The following is a 21,588-nucleotide window of genomic DNA, read 5'->3' on the forward strand; positions in this document are numbered from 1 at the left end:
TAATCATAACTAATTTATATTTAAGTAAAATTATGCACAAATAACTAATAAAAAGTAATAAACCAAAATAAAATTGACATTTTATTGATTATAAAAATAAAATTAATTGAAACTCTTCCACTCGTTTGAGTCGGGTTTTATGACGTCACGCGTACAATTAAAAATATGAGCCAATAGTGGGCGTGGATTCTGATGCACCGTACATCGTCTGCGGCCTCGCCGCCGGTCTCGCATCTCGTTCTCATAAAATGCAATGCACTTCGCTGCATGTGTGATGGCGGTCTTCTTGATCAACAACTGTAAATTCAACGGTTGTGGCCTAACATTCCCCACTCTGCGAGAACTCATATTACACATCGAAGACACGCACATAGGTACTGTTGAGCCCGGAAACCGCTGCCGCGAGTGCGTCTAGGGAGGGGGCCCTCCCATCCACGCCTCGGAAATGCACATCCGAGATGCGCGCAGATGCGGAGCGTACGGGGCTTGACCCTGCCAGCACACGCTTGCGCCCTCGAAAGTGGCTCTGGACCGCCACGTTGGCCTCGCATAATTGGCCAAATTCCTATAAATCCCGCTTAGAAACCGTCGGACGTGGAGGTTGTCGAAACGGCGCTACCGGGCGCGCTCGCCGCAGTGGTGCCGTCTGCACGACTTCTCCGGTGGTCTCATGTGCGGTTTCCTCTTTGCAGATAGCGACCCTAGGCAGCTAGAAAAGCAAGAACTTCAACCGCCTTCGTGCCTTCCGGTCAGTTGCATACTTAGGTAGGTTGGCACTCGCTTTCCTAGCCGGAGTGCGTGGGCGCTTTCTTCCACGCACACGTGCATGGTGCCCGGGGATTTGGAGCTGCAGGTGCATGCACAACCGGTGCTGTAGCGGTGCTCCTCGTAAATGCTGTTCGTGCAGTCCCTTTAAAACGGGCGTGGGCAACGTTTTACAGCTTGTCGCACGTAAGCAAACGAATGTCGTGCGGTCCCGTCTCGCTCGTGATACGATGGCCGCTGTTAGTGGGCCCTAATGTGGCGCTTGTTTGGACCCAGGGTTTTCACAGAAGCGTCCCGGATTGAGCCTCTCGGAGCCATACGCAAGAGACAACGGACGCTCTCGCCAGCGTCGTCGATATGCAGCAACACGCCAACAGGTAGAGCTCCTCTGAAGTGCCTTTCTCCACGGGCGGGCCTTGCAACTTTTAATCCAGGTTATACGTAAGCCTTCATAAGCTAGCGTTTGAGCATGAACTCACCACATATATGCTGCCGTCACGTCTGCCATATTTTCCGTGAGGTCGGGCTGTCTGCTGTGTTTGGGAAGGGGGGGGGGGGGGGGGGGGGGGGTTTACTACAGCCTCCTACAGCAGACACTGAGCGTCTGAGCACCGGTGTGTAGTGCTCCAGGAAGTTTGTGGGGCAGGGGACGTGACGGACCCCCCTCTTTTGCAGGGAGCGAGATGGACGAAGAAGAAATGACCAGCGAATCCGATGACAGCAATGATTCGTGGACGACGCAGAACGAACTTATCTCCGAGTTCATCATGAGGTTTGTTGGAACGTCTGGCTTGTTTGGGAGAAATGATTGAGGAGTCTTGCCGTCAAGGTGCACATATCTAGTTTGGTGTCAATAGAATACCTTCTGCAGACAACTGTAGGTCATACAAAGTTTCATGAGAACAGTGTGAGCAGAACTTCGGCAAAAAAGCCACCGGAAAGATTATCAAGAACCATTCTTAGTCATGTCATCTTTGAGATCAATGATAAACCACCAGCTGGCACATGCATGATGTCTGCAGGCAATGACAGTTTAGGTAGCCATGTTGTCGGAGGCCTCGGAACTATTTGGGATAGGGGGTGCAACGGTGGTGGGGGGTGGGGGGGAGAACAGGCAAGATTTTCCTTCCTCTTTCTCATTCTGTTTACTTCAAATTTTTAAATGTTTAGGGGTGGCTTCCCTGTTCCGACGCCGCTGCACATGGTGACCGGTAGAACTTGCCACCACGAGCTCTTTCGTGTGTGGGTTCCTAACATTTTGGGAAACGGAAGCTGTCCAAGGCGTGGCTCTACCGAGCCCTCCACGAAATATTTTCCACTTATAGACCTTTCCAGCGGCAGTCTCGAACGAAGCGATTTACAGTGGGCGTCCCTGGTTTTGAGAGGGTACGTCAGTGTTGCCCGACTGCGCTGAGCTGTGGGTTTTCTAGTCAGGGGGCTGTGGCAGACTGCGTAGGCGCACTTCCGGGCGCTGGTGGAGGCTAAATTGCCGCGTTCTATTTTTTGGTTCGTGTTCTATGGCAAATAGAATTTCTCAGGGTTTTTAAGAAAGCATTTTACTATTTTTTGGGAACAAAAATGAAGAAATGAAAGCTGCTTTAGTGAATCCGTGCGCGACAGAACAAATGCAACTGGAAAATTTGTTTAATTTTATGTTGATTTTTTTACGGCACCATACACTCAGCTGTGTCAGTTTACAAAGGTCTTAGCCGCCAAAAATATTTGACCACACAGGATATCCAAACTGCATGGATATTCCCTGCCCAGAACATGAAATTCAACGAGTATCATCAATTGAACAACATATAGATATATTGTACGTACCCCACGGTGCCGCGTTATCCGAACAGGACTTGAGAAAGGTCTCGAATAACACAGCATGTCCAATATACAGTGCCGACGATCTCCGATAGTCGCTTCACGACAATCGGACGGAATCCGGTGTGTCTTGGGGAACATCTAGAAGAGAGCTGCTTCTTCGCACATCTTCAAAGCAAATGAACGAACGTGTCTATTCCGTCGCCACAGCCCGGACCCGACCCTATCAGCTATTTTTCGCGAAGACCCGGAACATAGCCGGGAAGGCTTTTTGGGGATTATCTCAACATAAATAATCCTCCAAGAACGTTGAACTGCCTGCGTCGCGGGCAGCTTGACGTTCGCTCTCTTCGTTCGTTTCCTGCGAAGGCCGAGTAGGCTACGAGCCCTGGACTATTCCCTGGTTCTCACAGTGGAAGATAACACACAAAGGGTAAGTATCCTAAACAGGCAAATAAAGTAAAAACTTAAAAGAAAAGCCGGCGAACTCCGAATACACAATGCAGGTGGGGAGTCACGCTGACCGGGTTTCCACAGCTCAGGCGGATGCCAGACATTTCTGGCTGATAGGGGTCGCTCGATTCGCAAAATGGCGGCGGCCAGAGCGCTCTTTTTGGAAAGGTCTATAGCACTATTCCAATGCCTCAGCATAACGTCCTACCCCAAAAAATGCAACAGTGCTGGTCACATGGCAATACCATAAGTAGAACAGATTTGTGGATTGGTAAATCTCGGTGCAGTCACTTATGAACTGAAACTCGTATTCTGATTTCCAATGAGAACGCTATTGGTTGTTGCCATGGTCACATAATCGCTTCTGCCAACCATGGGGAGTGAGGCATGCCACCCACATGGGAAGTGCCCTGTTGTGGCAATGACACAGTTGCAGTGGACACCAAAGTTAGATGTGTACATGGCATGACACTGGTGGCGCAAGCAAGTGATCACTTTTTTTTCCTTCTTTTTTTCGTCTTTGTCTTAGAATGAAAAATGTTAATTTGGGGCACTAACCCGAGTGGTAAAGCATAGTGCCTGCTGGTGCTCTTTTGAAGTAAAATATAAAAAATTGCTGGAGTCGCGTTTGTGCCAACAGTGTCGTGCATTGCTTTCTTAAAGTAAGCACATGTTTGGCTTTGTGGCAATTGTAAAAACAATATTTCATCTTTTTTTTTTTTTTTTGCACAAAGATTTGTTTTAGGTGGCAAATTACTTCTCAAATATTCCGAGTTCTATGTCATCATTGTGCATGACTGAAGAAAAGAGTGGAGGGGCTACCTTGAGCAGTCGGTTCTGAATGGTCAGTCTTAGTGCAGAAAAGAAACAACTCAATTTTGAGAGGAAAATATTTCCTCTACAGTTGTAAGTTGAATTTCTGTAAAAAAAAAAAAAAAAGCAGGCATGCATAATTGCCTTGTCGGGGGTCCTTCAGTAATATGGAAGAGGTTTCTTGCCATGGAACATAGCACTTCTGAATCTATCCATGCAATACCCAAAGAGACATTGCAAGTAGCATGTATGTTTGTGGAACATAGGAGAAAAACACACAAAAATAAATGACCGAGCAAAAAAAAAAGATGTAAGAGTGCGAATACTAATTGAGAGTAGTGAACACACATTTTAAAATGTTTTGAACCATAGGGTACCATAATTAACCTCGCCTGGCTGATCCACTGTAGGTTGTCATTCGACTAGGGTTGATAATAGGCCATGTTCAAAAATCCCTCCATGCAACACCGCTCATTGCACTCTGGGAACCAGTTTCCCATGCAGCGGAGTGGCATTGTTTCGGTCTCGATCGGACAGCTGCTGTCTGTACACCTGCAACCAAGCTCGTGAACTTCCAAAAGTGTTGGGTAACTTCCAAAAGTGTTGGGTAAAGTACATCTAAAAGGTACTTGAAGTAAAGTACAAAGTAAACGAGACGTGATATGCTTCAGGTAAAGTAGTAAGTACACTGGGTGTAATGTACTTGAAGTAAAGTTCTATATACACAATGTACTTTCAAAGTAAAGTACTATCGGGGAAAAATGAAATGCGAACAGAGAAGCGCGTGGCTCGCGGTACAGGCTGCGCCGCCTGGAAGTGAGCCTAGGGGCGAGGGTGCGTGGCCTACTCCAACGTGTTCACGCCCCTCCCTCTGCGCTCCCCAAGCTTCAGCAGTGCGCCTCTTAGTGCGCTGAAAGCTATCACCGCTATCTTTGCTGGCTCAGCGCGTGCGGTGCAAAGAAGCTCGCCGCACTCTCCAAGCAGGCAAAGATAGCGGTGACAGCTTTCAGCGCACTGAGAGGCGCACTGCCGAAGCTGGGGGAGCGCCAATCGAGGGGCGTGAACACATCGAAGTAGGCCACGCACCCTCGCCCCTAGGCTCACTTCCAGGCGGCGCAGCCTATACCACGAACCACGCGCTCCTCTGTTCGCATTTCATTTTTCCCCGATGTACAAGTATTTTAACACAATCATTCATGATGCCCTTTCATTCCCCTATACAGTGATTTTTTAACTGGTATGCATTGCCCAGGGGTAATCAGGGGTGCATGACCTATTTTCAAAAACAGTGGTGAACATTTGATAAAGTCAAGTAACCACAGAGTTGTTAATTTCAGGGATGAAGCCGAATTCAGAAGTCCCTTTTCTGAATTTGGCGCTGCTTGCAGTGGATTATTGAACCCAAGGGGATTCAATGTACTAAAAGAGAGCATGACATCATCCTCGTAGCTTCCTCAAGCAATCCTCTCATAGAGGAGTGTCCTCTCCTTAATGAAAAAAACATTGAGTGTGCAAGCAAGCTGGTGATAATTAGTCATAATGTGACACCTGAGATTGGGGTGCGAAAAAATTAAGGAACTCTCAAGTCAAAGGAAACGACAAAAGATAATGCCTCAAGACATTGCGACGTTCTCCTCTGTTTGTTTCTTCTACTTGAAAGAATTTTTCTGCACCGCAGTCGCGGGTGCTACATTATGATTAATTATGCTGTCCTAATATTTTAACTTCCTCACTTGCGCTGACCGACCGAGAAGCAGTGAGAGTTCAAAAAGGTATGAGAGAGTTGCTCCCAGAACAGACAGAGCAATGTGTCGTCTGTTCCCTTCTCGTTTTCTTCAAGTTTAAGTAGAATATCCCTCCCAGTATTTCTTTGGAGTTGACAAAAGATTCATATTGTGATAAAAATTTAACGAAATCAAATTTGGGGAATGTACTTTGAAGTCGGGAATTGTACTTTCTTTGGAAAGTACCGCAAAAAAATGCTTTAAGTAAAGTACAAGTACTTACTCAGAGAATGTAGTTCAAGTAAAGTACAAGTTTCCTGATTCTACTTGAAGTAGTACTTTAAGTACAATGTACTTAAAGTACTTCCCAGCATTGACTTCCAAGCCTGCATAACTTTTCTTCACGCACATGCGAACGTGCTTGCACGACAGGGACACTAGCAGGGACGTTGCAGTGTGTTATGAACTTCGGGGTTGGGTTTTGCCCTAACTTTATTAACTAATAACAAGCGGCCGGGATGAGAGTAGCCTTTTATCCTCGTAGTTCCAGAGTCAGCCCCTCTGATGAGAGTTTCTTAGCTTTCCTCGGCACAGTCGTTACAGAGCGGGTCGGTGGTGCCATCTAGTGAGGGCATACAAATACACAGCACCCCTCCCTTCCTATTGAAGGCTATGTGAATCTTTGGGGCTTGCGGACAGTTTGCGTGGGTCATCTCATACAGGGCGCCCTTGCAGTGTCCACCATCCTTGGTCTGCTTGTTGCGTAGTCTTGTTCCTTGTCAGGTGAAAGTTATTCCCCAAGACTTGATGCCAAAGTAGTCAAGTGTGGCTTGACTTGGTCGTTGTGGCGGCGCACCTTGCCCTTGCGGAGTTGATACAGTCACAATGGATGTTCCGCTGGTGTTGTCACCCTTACACAACCACCATCAAGGTCCCTTGCCGAAATTGCTGGCTGCAACCTTGTCCCTTTTCTTGTGGTGTAGTCCCTTTTCCTTCTCTTCTTGCCCAGCCCGTTGCCTAGATTCTGTCGGCAACTGCTCCGGAATTCTCTTCACCCCTCCTCTAGAATACAGAGGTCCAGTCTTGCTTTCATTGGATAAGCCAGCACCTGTTTTGGTGGAGACATTTCCGCTCGGACGGGGTGCTCGGCAATGCATGAGCAACCACTGAGCAAGTCGGAGCTTGAGGTCTCTTCCCTTTGTTCTCTTGAGGCCATCCTTAACCGTGCAAACAGCTTGTTCTGCCAAGCCATTAGGTGCTGGATGAAAAACGGCAGTTCGGAGATGCTTGATCCCTTTTCCTTGAATGAAGTCTTGGAAGGGCTGATCAGAGAATGGAGTTTCATTGTCTGTTACAACGCACTTCAGTAGTCCGAACCTTGCAAAAATGTTGCGTAGGTGTTCTACGGTTTGCCCAGATGTGGCACTTGCCACAATGACGACTTCAAGCCATTTTGACTTCTCATCTACCAACTCCAGTAGCATCTTTCCCTTGAAAGGTTCTGTGTAGTCGAGATTCAAGCGATCCCAGCATTCCTTTGACTTTGGCTAAAGTATCGGTTCTGCTTTTGGTGGCATTGGGGAGTTCTGGAGAAACTGTGAACATTGTCGTGAACAGTTCTCTACTTTTGCTTCCATATTTGGCCACCACACAAGATCTCGCCATACCTCTCACAACCACCATTCCCTGGTGAGTTTCATGCTGCAGATCTGAGATGTGTTGGCGAGCAGGGGTTGGCACAACCACTCAGTTTCCTCAGTACAGGAGATTCTGATGCACGCTTAGCTCATCACATCTGTTCCGAAATGGTTGTAGTGACTTGCCCAAAGGCTTTTGTGGCCATCCTTCCTCCACCCACTGTAGCACTTGGCTTAAGTCCTTTTCGCTGCTTTTGAGTTGTAGTTGCTTGACTGAAGCCGCCAGCTTTTCCAAGCTCGAGATTGAGTTGACCAGTTCCAGAGGTTCCGGAGGATCTGTATGTGCAAGGGCAGCCTGCTCATGGCATTAGCGTTTCCGTTGGAGACGTCCTGGTCGGTGCTCGATGCTGCGCCTCTAAGCTCCAAGACTAAGAGCTCAGTGTTGGATGGTGAAGCTGTCAAGGCTGGAATTGCCTTGTCTTACCGAAAAATCTCCCCAAGTGGCTTGTGGTCAGTGATGAGCACAAAACTTTGACACAGCAGACAGTCTCTGAACCGTGTGACACCAAAAATTATGGCTAATGCTTCCTTTTACAACTGTCAGAGTTCGGGATGAGAATGCGAGTGGCGACTCCACGCCATCCTCTCGATGCAGGAGCACAGCACCCACACCATACAGTGACGCATCACATGCCAGAACAAGCCCCTTTGATGGGTCGTAGTGGGTCAGGACCCTTACCTCCATGATGGCATTCTTGCTTTCGACGAAGGCTTTCCGTTCATTGTCTGTCCATTGCCAGCGGGTGTTCTTGTGCAGCAGGATATACAAGGGTGCAAGCACTGTGGACAGATTCGGAAAGAACTTGCCGTAGTATGAAAGAAGCCCAATAAAGGATCTCAGTTCACTGACATCCCTGGGTTCAGGTGCTTCATTTATGACTTCTGCATTTTCTTTGAAGGCTTCAGTCCTTCTGCGTTGATCTCATGGCCCAGGTAGCAGAGTGATTCTTTAAAGAACTCACATTTCTCTCGCTGGAGTTTCAGTCCAGAGTCTTTGACTTTTTGGAGAACTTTCCTCAGGTTCTCTAGATGTTCTGTGTCGGTCTTTCAAGTCACCAGAACATCATCCAGGTAGACAGATGTTCCTTGGATTCTATGCACGGTCTCTTTTAGTTTTCTTTGCAACAATGCCAAAGCCGAGGACATGTCGAATGCTAAATGGTTGTAAGCAAAGAGTCCTAGGTGTGTGTTGATGACCAGGAGCTTGCTAATTCCTTTACCAACGAGTATTTGGTTATATGCTTCACGGAAGTCTAGTTTGGGAAACTTGACTCCTACTTGCAGAGAAGAAAAGATGTCTTCCACTTTGGGCAGTGGGTACTGGGTTGTCATCACTGCAGGATTCACGCCTAACTTGTAGTCTCCGCAAATCCTGACACTCTTGCCATCGGCTTTCAGCACTGTTACGATGGGGGATGCCCAGTTAGGATGGTCTATGGCTGTGATGATGCCTTCTTCAACTTGTTGGAGTTCTAGTTCTACTTTGTCTCTTAGTGCATATGGTACTGTGGTACAGTGGTTGGGCGTCGGTTCGAATATCCACATGCACCAGTGGTCTTTTGAATGCACCGCAATCTGGTTTGAAGACCTCTTCAACTTCCTGGAGTATTTCCAGTACCCTTCGTTCGGTTGCAGTTTCTCCCAGTTGAGTGGAGTTTACTTGCTGTGGAAGCAGGTCAAATGCTGATATCCAGTCCCTGCCACAAAGGTTAGGGCTCTTGCAAGCAACAACCAAAAGTGACTGGCTTTTGGTCTCACCAAGACTTGCGTCCACTGTCAAAGTTCCTTGCACACAAATGGTTCCACGGATGCATTTGAGCTTGATTTCTGTTTCAGCTGGTTTAGGCAGAGTTCTCTGATGGCTCAGGTATGTATCCTCAGAGATCAGCGAGACAGGGGATCCTGAATCTAGCCTTATCTCAAGTGGGAGTCTATTGACCATGAATGTTACCGTGATCGGTTTTAAAGTTGACTTTGCTTGCAATGCATGCAAGTAGCACTCGGACGGTCCACCAACTGGTTCCAGTGCGTTCACTTGTTTTGTGGACTGCTTCTTTGGCTTATCAGTCTTTGGCAAACCGCAACTTGCCAGGTACCCAACTTTTTCGCGCTTGTAGCACTTTGTGTTCATGTGCGGGCAGTCCAGGGGCTTGTGATCCCAGGAACCACAATGAATGCAGGCACTTGCTTTGTCTTGTGGTCCTGGCTTCCTTTTAGCTGTGGCCTTTGGATCCTTCAATCTTTGGCCTTTAAGTCCCTGTTGACTATTTTTCTTCCTGTGGAACTTAAGATGATTGGTGGTACCTTTTTGGTTTCCCAAAGTGGGTGCTCCACATGGCCCCTTTGCATTTCGGTCGCATTGCGTTCCGCCAACCTCGAGATTTCGACAGCCTTTTCTAGGGTTAGGTTTTTCTCCACAAACAGTCTTTGCTGCACAATCTTGTCCCGCTGCATGCAAGACAAGACGGTCCCTCAGCATGCGGTTGAGAGCGGCTCCGAAGTTGCAGTGTTCTGCCATCTGCCGAAGTTTGGCAACGAACATAGCAAGGCTCGTTCTCGAGCTATACTTGTGTGTTGAGTGCTCAAGTGACTGTTCAAGGTAGCCATGAGGGGGGGCTTCTTGTACTTCTCTTTTGGCTTTGCAGGTGCTAGCAGACTGGAGTGTTGCGTAAGTGCTGGTCTCCATGGTTGATAGGAAGATCATTTTCTTCTCGTCGCAACAACCCTTTTCGGGTAGGATAACCAGGGCTTCTTGTTGTCGTATTTATAGTTTCGAAATTCACAGGCGGGAAGTTTGCACGCAGCGTAGATCCGTAGAATTCCTAGCGGGCCATCCCGTGGTGCTGTTGCTTGGCGGCTTCTGCGGCTTGTTGTCGATCAGTTTCTCGTCGCCAGTTGTTATAGACTTTGTGTTTGGGTTTTCACATAATACTTTATGAACTAATAACAAGTGGCTGGAATGGCAGCAACCTTTCATCCTCGCGGTTCCAGAGTCGGCCCTATGATGAGAGTTTCTTAGCCTTCCTCGGCGCAGTCGTTACAGGGCGGTTTGGTGGCGCCATCTAGTTAGGGTGGACAAATACACAGCACAATCCATCGTTCTACATTTGCCTACCTTTGCCCAAAGTTTAGCACATCAGGAGCCATAAAAACGGTCCCCAGGGGAGCACGCGTGCTGACCGAGCACTAAAAGTATGCAGCAGATGAAAAAGGGAGGGGACGAGCGACTTGCATGCTTTCGCATTCACAACTCACAAGTGCTTAGGTGTACCTCGAGCTTTTTTAGTGTTGGCATTCAGTACGAATACTACTGATGCCAACAAAACAAGCCAGAGAAGAAAACGCAAAAACTAAAAGGCTAAAATCCGTGTACGGCTTACATGTCACCTACAGCTCTGTCACTCGCTCCTCCCATTTGTTCAAGAAAATGCAGTTCCTTATACAACAATGAGGGTGCGCTGACACACTGTGGCTCTAATCTTCCAAGTTCACGAGCCAAGATCCTTGAAGTGATTCTGCCTTTATTATTGCTAAGCACTGCACAACACTCAATAGTAGGTTTGCATCCATATAGTCACGACAGTGTATGCCAAGATGCCCCATCACCACTGTATCTACATTGTACCATTGCTCCCATAATCGATCATTTTGACAACATCCTGTCTTCCCTGCATATTGTTGTCCACATGATAAAGGAATAGAATACACATCCCTTTCTACGCATTCGACAAAGTGGTTTTGACGCTTTTTGATACATTTTTGTTTCCCTCTAGAATCTTAATTTGCCCTTTTACGCATGCCAGCCAACCTCTCTGGGGCTAAAAACACCGCATCAACACCATGGCCCACTCTCTTCAGATTACGGGAAATCTCGTGAGGGTAGGGTATTACAACGACTTTTCGTTACCTTCCACTGCCCCTCACTACTTTTCCCTCACAACTTTTCTTTTTCTTAAGTAAGGTTTGAACCAGCGCTGATAGAACGCTGACCGGATAACCTGCTGTCCCGAGCCTTGAGGCCCGATTGCTAAATCTTGCCTTAATCCCATTGACGTACGAATTTTCCAGTGCGCTTTTGAAGCAAAGGTTAATGATACCCCTCTTCACAGGCTTAAAATGAGCAGAGGAAAACTGCAGTATGTAGTAGTTTGTTACTTCTAGGTTCTTAAACCCAACAAACATGCTCGTGTTGAAAACTGAGTCTTAAGATCTAAAAGCCTGCTGGTACCTTGTCTTGAATTGGTACTTTGTTTGTTAAAACGAGGGGTTTTTGGGCACTCACTAAACATAGAGAGGATCTCGGACACATCGCCTTCAAGATTGTCTGATCTGCAGTCCGAAAGGAGTAAACTATGTACGAGCCTGAAAATCTTGTCAACTTTCGAACTCTCAGGTCTGCTATATAGAGCTCTATTCTACACCGCTAGAAAACTGTCTCTCAGTACGAGTGCTATACAGGACCCTATACAAACCCCCATCTTTTGAAATAAAGTGCCTTCCTCCCAAGTAGCAAATGTTGATTTTAAATAAAAGGAAAGAACTTCCAGAAAGCCATTTGCACTAAGTCCTGCCTTATTTTGGAACGCAGCAATGCCATGCTTGTCAGTGGTGTCATCGACACAGGGTAACAATTCGTCATGAGGAATCGCAGTTGAAAGCCTATATGTCAAACAAACAGCTTGTCTTCTGTGCTGATTTTGCCGTCATGTCATAGTTCTTTTAATTCTTAACCTGAGTCTCGCTATATAACACCTGGTACATCACTGTGTTCAAGTTGTTTAAATAAATAAATATTTCAAATGTGCTAAAACTTACCCGAAGGAGGTGGCTTTTTTTAAATGGGGGCTGTTCTCAAGAACACAAAGAATGGCTGTTGATGTAGTTTGGATCAAAATCCCTTTTGAAATATCTTCAGCTGCTGTAGGACCTTAGTGTGACTGACGAGGACAATTAAGATACTGAGGCCTTTCTGCTCTGCACTTTCTCCAGGATGATGAGCAGTGCTGGCTCAACAGATGACAAGCCCTTCGCATGTCCAGTGCCAGGCTGCAAGAAGCGTTACAAAAACGTTAACGGCATTAAGTACCATGCCAAAAACGGGCACAAGAAAGAAGCCAAGTGAGTGCACATTTTTCTGGGCACAAGATAGACAATATATGATTGCTCCTTTGACCATTTACCTAATGCATTCTTTTAGAAACAGTTCTTGTGCTAATGAACCTTCTGTATTTTTTAAACACTGCTGTTAGTAAACATTCAGATCATTAGACTATCCTTAAAAAAAAACACCAACACCCCCCAAAATTTTTTTTTTAATTTTTGGTTAGGAGATTTATTATGGTGTCAGGAGACTACCCATTAAATATTTCGCTACAGCATCACATATATTTTAATAAAGTAAAAAAACGCAACTGCTCGAAACCAAAACAGGTCTGGGGAGTAAGAAGAAATACAGAGATGGAGAGCGTTGCCCAAAATTCACGTGGTTGTGCAATTTTTTTTTTTCTTTACAATCTATGTATTTGCAGTGTTTAGAAGCCTCAAAAAATGGGTATCATATTTGTTTCCTATTTTTAATATTGAGTGTGTGCCTTCAATGACCCATAACCCTTATTATCTTTGGTGGCTGTGTTTAAACCATAGAAGACGGCGTGTAACCACGGAGAAGAGAGGTAGTGAGACTCAATCTGGCCAGTTTTTGATTGGTGGTTTTGGGGAGGAAAAAAAACAATTTCTGAGCCGCAAATTTTTTTCTGGGTAGTTGGGCTCTTACATCATACAAATAAAAACCTTGGCGAGTCTAAATGTCAGTGTCCCTTTAAGGGTAGTGTCATGCCTTTTGTCTGTTGTGGCTCAGCTTGTGTGCAGTATTCATGGTGTAAAGCAAACAACTTGCATACCATACGCTTGATCCCCTGACTTTATATTCTAATTCTGGATTCCATACAAACCAGCCACGACAAAGCACTGGCAAGGTTCTAGAACAATTCCAAAGGTCTTAAAATCACAATGGCACCGACGAATCGTTCGGGAGAACACTAGGCCCAGCACATACATGGTGCAGAGGGATTCTTCTAGCGTTCGATTTGAAGCCCTCAGCCGCTGCTCACACCTGTGCTCACTCTTGGGTCGCTCGCATTTGCAAACGTGCCCTTTAATCGCTTCGCCCCCAGAGTGAAGAAGGCCCACCGCTGCCACTGTGGCAAGAGCTACAAGACTCCTCAGGGTCTGAGGACGCACACCCTGACGCAGCACGGCGCAGAGGCCCTGGTCAAGTGTTCGGACCTTGTGTCTGGCCTCGGCTCCGGCCAGGGCCACCACCAGGGGGTGCCTCGGCTACACCCTGCACCCCTGCCGGTTGTCTCGCCCACGCTGCAGCAGCACCTGCTCAGTCCCTTGGTGATACGCCCCAGCGTGGCGTCTTCCTTCTCTTCGGTCAGTGCCGAAGGCTGAGTTCCCGTGTGGCCGTGCCGCCCCGCGGCGCCCCGGCGGCCGTCGTGATTTGCTCTCGATCAAAGATGTCATATCCCATAGCCTACGGACACTCTCCAATTGTTTCAGCGTGGGCTCGACGTCTGCGGCTTCGAACATTGCCTAACCAGTGTCAAGCGTTGCACCTTGAAGTGAATGTGGACCGATGCATGCGGCATGGCGTGGCGGGCATTGTTATTGGCTCTGCACCCAGAGTGATTGTTGGACTGTGAGGCGGAGTGCGGTACATGTACATCTGTCTAGAGCATGCATTTTGTTGCGGGGTGGGGGCTCATTAAGTAAGATTGGGGATTGCCTCCTATGTTGTGTGTGCCAAGTCAAAATCGGCACATGGCTCAGGAACCCTACTGTGGCTTTCAAGCAGTTTCGCTCAAGGTACTGATGGTGAACAATATTGCTTCTCGGACGAGACTGGTCGGTTTACGATGTGGCGGCTCGACGTCGGCATTAGCTAGTTGTGTCTTGCGGGCGGGAACTTGCGGGGAGATTGCTTTGTCACCCGGCAACAATTCCGCTTAAACTTGCCAGTATCCGTACATAAGCAAGAGGCTACCTGACTAAACCGTATTTCTTTGTTTGACTGGGAAACGATGGAATGTTGAACCCAAACCCTGTCCCTTATCATTCGGATGAAGCAATGCCAAAGTCGTTGTCCCCAGTCTGTTGTTTCCTTGTTGCACTAGGCTTGGCAGTCATTACTTTACCGGTCAAATGAGTGGAGCTCCCCTGAACTTTGTTGTGTCGTCCAGTTGTCTCGTAATTTTCTCTAGGAGTTGTTGTTCTTATTTTTGTTTGTGTGTTGAGCAGACAAGGAGTATATAAGGATGCCGAGCATGGTTCAAGACTGAACTGTGGTGGACTACGTGGCACAGAATCTTTCAGATGTCCTCTCACACATCTATAAAAGTTTCCCATAAAAGAGGTGTCTACAGCTTGTCAATCTGCTTTTTTTTGCCTCTTGTCTTGGCTGCTATTGCTCAATTAGTAAGTGCAGACTGACTTAGTTTATGCCTCTGTTTGACCAAGCAGCATCAATTAGGCTGTATACTGTTTATGAAGTCTTGGGTATTTCGCCCGTGAAACTGACAATGTTGATGTGTTGTTTTCTTCGTGTAAAACAATCCTGTTGGTTTGGTTAGAAACACCTTGTCTTACTGTGTGATTTCAATAGAAAATAAGTTACATAGTTTATTGTGAAAGTTGGAGCAATACTCGCTAGGACATGTTTTGATCCGGGTTATGTTTCTTTTACACTGACATAAATACCAGTGCAGCACTCACGGTCTGGTTTTGCCTGTATTTGTTATATACTAGATGCATCTCATGGTGCAGCCTCTTTAAGCTAAGCATTCTAAATTCTTAATGTTTTTCACCCGTGTTTCTACCTTCCTTTTACACGGTGGTTTTGAATTGCTTTGGGATTGAACTCCCTTTCTCCCAAATGTTGGTGTGCTACATTTCACCCTGGTATTACTTGAAGGATAATTCTGTTTCCAAGGTTGCTTTACTTCATTTTGCTGTTGCACATGCTCTATTATAAAGAAGAGGTTTCTTGTGTATTTAGCGAGCATCCAACTACATTTGGGCGTTGTTAAATATCTTTATCCAACTGAAGCGTCAAGATCTGGATGCTCTATTAATATGTCCCCGTTTTTTTCCCTTGTCATCTAGTTTGTCCGTAGGGTAAGTCAGAGTTGCGATTCAGCAAGCTTTCTTAAATAGCCTGTTGCGGCTCTGTTGACTTGTTTAAGATTTCGAGCATTTCTAGCCCACATAGGTGTTTTAATAGTTTGTTGCTGTCATGAAGTATGCCCTGTTTTCCAGGCTTTTATAATGTCAACGATTATGAAAAGTCTGGTGATCAATGCCAACTGGCCTTTTTCTAGATTTTGCTCAAGTTCTTCTTACACCAGTCATCCAGAGGATATCTTGGTATCCTGGAACCAAGTGAAATTCCATGCAAATTAACGTTCATTTTTGGGCTCTGTATTCTTTCTCTCATAGATTATTTTATTCAGCCTCACCATTTGAAAGCATAACTAGATTTTTGCAGGACTGCAAAACCAATTTTCCAATCCAGCAAAAATGGTGGCAAACAAAAACTGCTGATAAGCGGAGAAGCTTCAGAGATCTAGGTGAATTCTGAGTCATATAGGCTAGAACAGCCTGTAGCTAGAGTGCTACTAGGAAATCTTGCCAGCAATCTTGGGTACACAAGTCCCGTCCTAGCTTCCACGCAGGTGCTATAAAAGCTGTGCTAGACAAGCTTATTAGATCCCAAGGCTTTTCTAAATCCTTGCGATTTCTCAAATCAGCTTCATTTTTTTTTTTTCGTGTTTCTAAAATACGAGGTGCAGTCAAGTTGTCAGGGACAAGTTTTATATTGTAAAACAAAAGAGTAGCAGAATGATGCATGCACAGTTGTCAAACAGGAATCTTCATGAGTCATTGTGCTAAAGGGCATCATTCTGTGAGCATTTGGAATTGCGCTAATTGCGTTTTTATGGCCACAAGGACATTGGCGACTTCAGCATGGGCTGCAAACCAGAGCTGAAAGTGAGCATTAATTCTGTATCCAACTCGGCAAATCGGGAGCCGAGGTCTTTAAAATGAATCGGCAGGCTTGTGGTGAAAAAGCAGTGAATCGTGCAAAGTGTTCCGAGTGGCACTCGTGCTTCAAGAATCGCTCTGGTTTGAAGCTTATACCCAAATCGCCAATGTGCACATGGTTACAAAAACTCTCGTAATGCAGCTCCAAATGTTCACAGAATGGTGCCCTTTAGCATGATGACACACGAAGGTCCCTGCCTTTGACAGCTGCACGCACATCACTGTGCTGCCCTCTATTCTTATGCTACAAAGCTAGTCCTTGAAATTTTTGATTGCACCTCATAGTCACGACTTGAGTTGAGATAAGCTAGCAACTCTGAAGTGCTTTTCTACATACTTAAGGTGAGCATTAAGACGATGCAGAAAGCGTTGTCTATCTGGCTTGGTTTCCCTTGGCGCAGCAGGCGCTTGCGTGTTGCCTCGTATTTTGTCGACGAGTCTGCTATTTTGGTGATGGCTCCCAGCTCTTACTGTTGTCCCGAACAACAGCACACCTGATGTCTTGGCGACAGACCTTGTGGAAACTTTCTAGTCATGGGAACTTAGCTCGGCCTTCTTCACAGTTTGGAGGAACTGACTTAACTGGTACCGGTTGCTTGCTGTTGCTCGCTGCAATTGAACCGCACTGTCGCCGAAGCACAAGGTGCGATGTGCGATCACCTACAGAAGAGAGTTTTCAGCTGTCGCAACTGTGCGTAGGATCGCTCGTGACGAGTTTTTTATTTTTTTCTCTGTATATTTTCATGTTTGCTCTTTTTTTCGCAGAATTGTGATGGAGCCTCTTCTGAAGAGAACTCTCCACCATAGTGTACCTGTGCTAGTCAAAAAAACAAACAAAAAAATTGGTGTACAATGTTTATCTTTTGCACACAGTTCGCACCGTTCGTCAGTGATAGGTGCATATGGTAGCCACACACTGCTTCGTTGATTTAGGTTTGATATGAGAATTCCTTTGTGTTCGCCAAGCACAATTGTTTTCTTCCGTATGTGCATGTCTTTGTTGCCAGGTCATGTTTGTGCATCCACTCCTGGAAAATGCCATTGTCTGGGGAGTTTGTATGTTCTACGCTTGCCTTCATTTACTTTGTTCCGTAACATGGGTCAGGCGTCGTGTTTTAATGCTTGTTCTGACAATGTAGCACAGTGTGCCGAGCACACCCACACTTGTTGGGTAGATACAGCAACGCCATAAGAGGGCCGATGTGGGCCGACACCTGGTGCAGGGCTTGTTTTTTTCCCTGCATTTTCTGTGTTACCAAAGAGAACCGATGAAGTGATCGTTGTATCCATCCTCCTACCCTCGCTCGTTTTACACGTGTTATGTCCGGCATGGCAGGAGCCCCCATAGTAATTTTCTGCTGCATATTCGTCTGTGGCACCTTGTAGTGCTGAAACTGTTGCTCTTCGGTGTGCGTTGTTGTCTGGTGCAGGATGAATTAAGGATCACTCCGCAGAGTCAGGAAATATAGCCGCCAAATCTAACGGAAGACCAGCTAGCTAGGCACTACCAATCAGTATACTAGTATTTGTGCTTGGCTTCATAGCAGGGGCTATCTCTTTCTCCTGGTTCACATAAGAGGACGGCGAATTTTTGCATTCTAAATTACTGGTGTCGTGACAAGTCTTTTGCAGACTTTCTGGGAACAGCCTCATGAACAAAGATCTAACCCCACTTGCTTTGCATCGTCCATTCTTCGTGTCCACTGGAGTGTTTCCCGCACTTCCAAGCCAAGTGCCGCTATCCTTGAAGCAATACAGTGTGCTGAAGCTGCTGTTGCTGCAATACTACCGCATTAATTGCTACACCTGGATGCCTCTTGCACAGTTATTTTCTTGCACATACAGTATTGCCAATGATTCATTGCACCAGCAGTTGCATGTTCCTTCAATTGCCATATTTGTCATAAGGGTTGCAAATTTGGGATGCTCGTCAGCTCTCAGTCGATGGCTGACGATGCCTGCAGATCTTTGGAATCCTCTAAATGTTGCTAGAAACTTGACGGACCATTTGAGTGTTAGTGATTGCAGTGGAGTGCAGGTTCTATGAATCTCGGTGTCGGATATCTAGTGGCACGTACCACTTCCCATTTCAGCATACTTTTTTTTCATCACTGGGAAGTGCACTATTATGTGCACTTCCCCTGTGGCACGATTCTTTCTAGTGTAACTGGCGGGCTAATTTACTTGGACAGTGCGGCTAAGGTTTCTATGCCAGCGTTGCACCCACATAGTTTGTGCAGACAGTGCCGAAGGCAGAAGAGGTGGTGTATTTTTCCTTTGGATATAATTTCTTACGCTCTGTACACAGTTGTGTGCTGCAACAGGCAGATAGCATGTCAACAGCTGTTTCGTTCTGACACCGGCCTTCTTGTCAAGGGTATTATTTGCATTTCCTTTGCCATCTTGCAAGAATGTGCTTGTGCCGTTCGACGCTCCGTACATCTGAGTTCCAGTTTGTGAGGGGGATCTGCCATAGCAGATTGGCACCACAGCACAGTTAGCAACGAAGAGTCATCTAGAGCTGGTGCATCAAAGTCTCCACAAAGTGTTTTTTTTTTTGTTTTCAATGTGCATGTTTGTGCATTTCAGTCGTTGTAAAGAAATCTTCCTTGGGAAAGGTAGGAAAGGGGTTTTCCTGTCCCCCAAGGAAGGCAGCTTGCACCCGTTCAAGGTGGAGTGTCCCTTTGGCATCCAGGGAGGCTTTCGAATCGCGAGGCCTCAGAGGTGCTAATAGTGTCCATTCCCGACGCCTCGGTGAATTGCAATAAAATGTTGGTCACAATATCAAGGCTACTGTATTTTATTTTGGCGGTGTTCCTCAAAATTGCTAATTTGTTAAGCTTTTCAGGATTTTTTCTTTTTTTTTTTGTAGTTGGATCAATGCTTGATCTTTTGTATAGAGGGCAATGTTTGCTGGTGTAATAATGAAAGATTGTAATATAATGCTGCTTGATCGTGACTGCCACTTACCCCAAGCTCCCCACTCAACCTCAAGAGATTCCTAAGTATCCATATTTATCCAATGAAGAAAGTTTGAATTGTCATAAAAGGGCTCTAACATCATTAATCGACATAATAAACAGTTCAATTATTGGAACTGCTGCTTCGTGCCGCATATAAAGACCCAAGGTTAGCATTCATATCGTGGTGGTTGAATTTCACACCTGCATTGGAAATAAGACTACACACTATCAAAACAGATTGGTTCCCCTCTGCGCAAATACCCCAACAAATCTCTTCAGCCTCTTATATTAGTAGCAGCAGGAAGCAGACAAAACACAATGTGAAATGCTGCATCACTAGTGCTTCACTAGGCTCGAACTTCCATAGACCTCCTGCATGCTAAACTCTGCATACCGTCATATTCAATTTTCAAGTGCAGCCTGTAGTGGAAGTTCTCCACCGGTGCAGGTAAATGGAACGAGCTTACTGTCGATGAGCTTGAGTGGCTGAGGCCGGCTGTAGTTTCACTTCCATGTCGTCTCACTTCATACTCGCCATCTGAATTCAGAGCGTCTACCAAATTGATTCTCTGAAATACTCTGACTTTTCCAAATTTACCCTAGATATATCCATGAAATACCTTGACCATTGCGAAAAAAAAGTCGTACTTTTCGCCGTCAATGCGCGAAAAAATGAAAGCAATAGCTGTAGCATGGTGGCGCAATGCGGGTGGAATGGTGCCGTCGCGTACCTGGGAATGGAAGTGCCATGTGGTTAATTCTCGTAACCGTCGTAATTGGCATTGTGGATGCCACTGACAACTGCCACAAGTGCCTGGTGATCGTGAAGTAAGTCGGTAAGCGTGGCGGAAGTTTTTAAACCGTTCAACTGTACACATATAGCAACCTGATAATGCTAAAGTGGGCTTTCGCATAACGCGAGAAATGTTTGGAAACAACTGTTTGCTTAAAGCAGACGACAGAAAGACTCTCCCTTTATCGCGTCATTACTGGCAGGATGCCGGGGCTTCCCTCTCGTCTCTCTTCACGTTGTGCGACCGATGGGAAAACCCACTTACCTCTCCTCATGCCAAGAGGGGAGAGAAGGGTTTTTTCATCGCGGCAGTCCATGAGCTCGAAATCTTTGCAAAGCGTCACCTGGGCTCGCTCACACACTTGCGTTTGACTACGACCGACAGAGACAAGACCAGTTTTTAAGCTTCTTGTGACGGCTTACGACCTCTGCAGCGCATCCGGTTGTAAGCCGTCGCAAGAGGCTTAAAAACCGGTCTTGTCTCAGTCGGTCATAGTCAGTTGCAAGTGTGTGAATGGGCCCTAGAAGGCTATCGCTTTAAAAATGAAAATGCAGAGGGCGGGCTTGCGGCGGCTGCTGGGGGTCTTCCCTTTTAACCAAATGAATCTGGTGTTGGCTTACGCTGCCTTGTGACGCCCCGGGCAACTGTGACACAGTGTGGAGGCTCCACGCCTCCGCACCATAAGGACAAAAAAAAAAAATGGTAGGAACCACGAAACGTTTTGTTGGTGCCTTCTTTTCTCAAATTTGCAACTCCAGCAGAAAAGGTGAGGTAGAGAATTTGAGAGCCATAGAACTTTTCATCTAAGTAGTTACCCGACTGGCGGATACAGGGTGCTGGCACACTCGCTGCCATTGGATGGCTTCAATTTGGCTGTTTTCGTTTTCAGCATAGCTTGCGGCTGTGTTTGTGTTTTATGTCATTTTCGCCTATTTCCTCATACAAATGTGTTTGTTATAGCACACAACCAATGAAACAGTGGTAGTGAGCCACCTTAAGAAGCATGAATTGGTTTGGAGTCATAATATTGCTAATTTTTTAACGAAAACTTTACGATGCATGTCTATCGTTAACTTCGCTCAGGTTTGGCGGCAAAACAATATATACCATATTTACTTGAGTAATGGCCGCACTATTTATGAACAAAGCCCTTGCATTTACTTTCCCGCAAAGCACATATACAGCCAATCATCACGTTGCGCATAAATAACGTAGCAAATAACTACTAGATCGAAAACACGAGCTTGCATACAATTGCAATCTTCACAGATGGTATCTTCACGCGAAGACGTTATCTCTGTCTTGTAAACCGCTGGAATCATGCTGCCGATAGCGGTGATTGGCAAGCCGCATGCGCCGCGGAAAAGCGAACCCGCAGGTTTTCTTCATAAACAGTGCGGCTATCGCTCGAGTAAATACGGTAAACGATACTTGGGATTGACCTTATCCTCACAGTCGA

General features: G+C 46.1%; 1 protein-coding gene across 1 annotated transcript; it reads left to right on the forward strand.

Annotated features, from left to right (window-relative positions):
• Positions 1 to 139: 139 nt before the first annotated feature.
• Positions 140 to 19,154, forward strand: LOC8053956 (juxtaposed with another zinc finger protein 1). The gene is made up of 6 exons (XM_029990665.4): positions 140 to 374; positions 693 to 765; positions 1,042 to 1,142; positions 1,441 to 1,537; positions 12,260 to 12,388; positions 13,444 to 19,154. The coding sequence occupies exons 1-6, from the start codon at positions 254 to 256 to the stop codon at positions 13,721 to 13,723; spliced, it is 801 nt and encodes a 266-aa protein (XP_029846525.2). The 5' UTR covers positions 140 to 253; the 3' UTR covers positions 13,724 to 19,154.
• The last annotated feature ends 2,434 nt before the right edge of the window (positions 19,155 to 21,588 follow it).

This window comes from Ixodes scapularis, unplaced genomic scaffold (genome assembly GCF_016920785.2).
Source record: "Ixodes scapularis isolate PalLabHiFi unplaced genomic scaffold, ASM1692078v2 PGA_scaffold0__279_contigs__length_252992795, whole genome shotgun sequence".
Lineage (NCBI taxonomy): Eukaryota > Metazoa > Arthropoda > Arachnida > Ixodida > Ixodidae > Ixodes > Ixodes scapularis.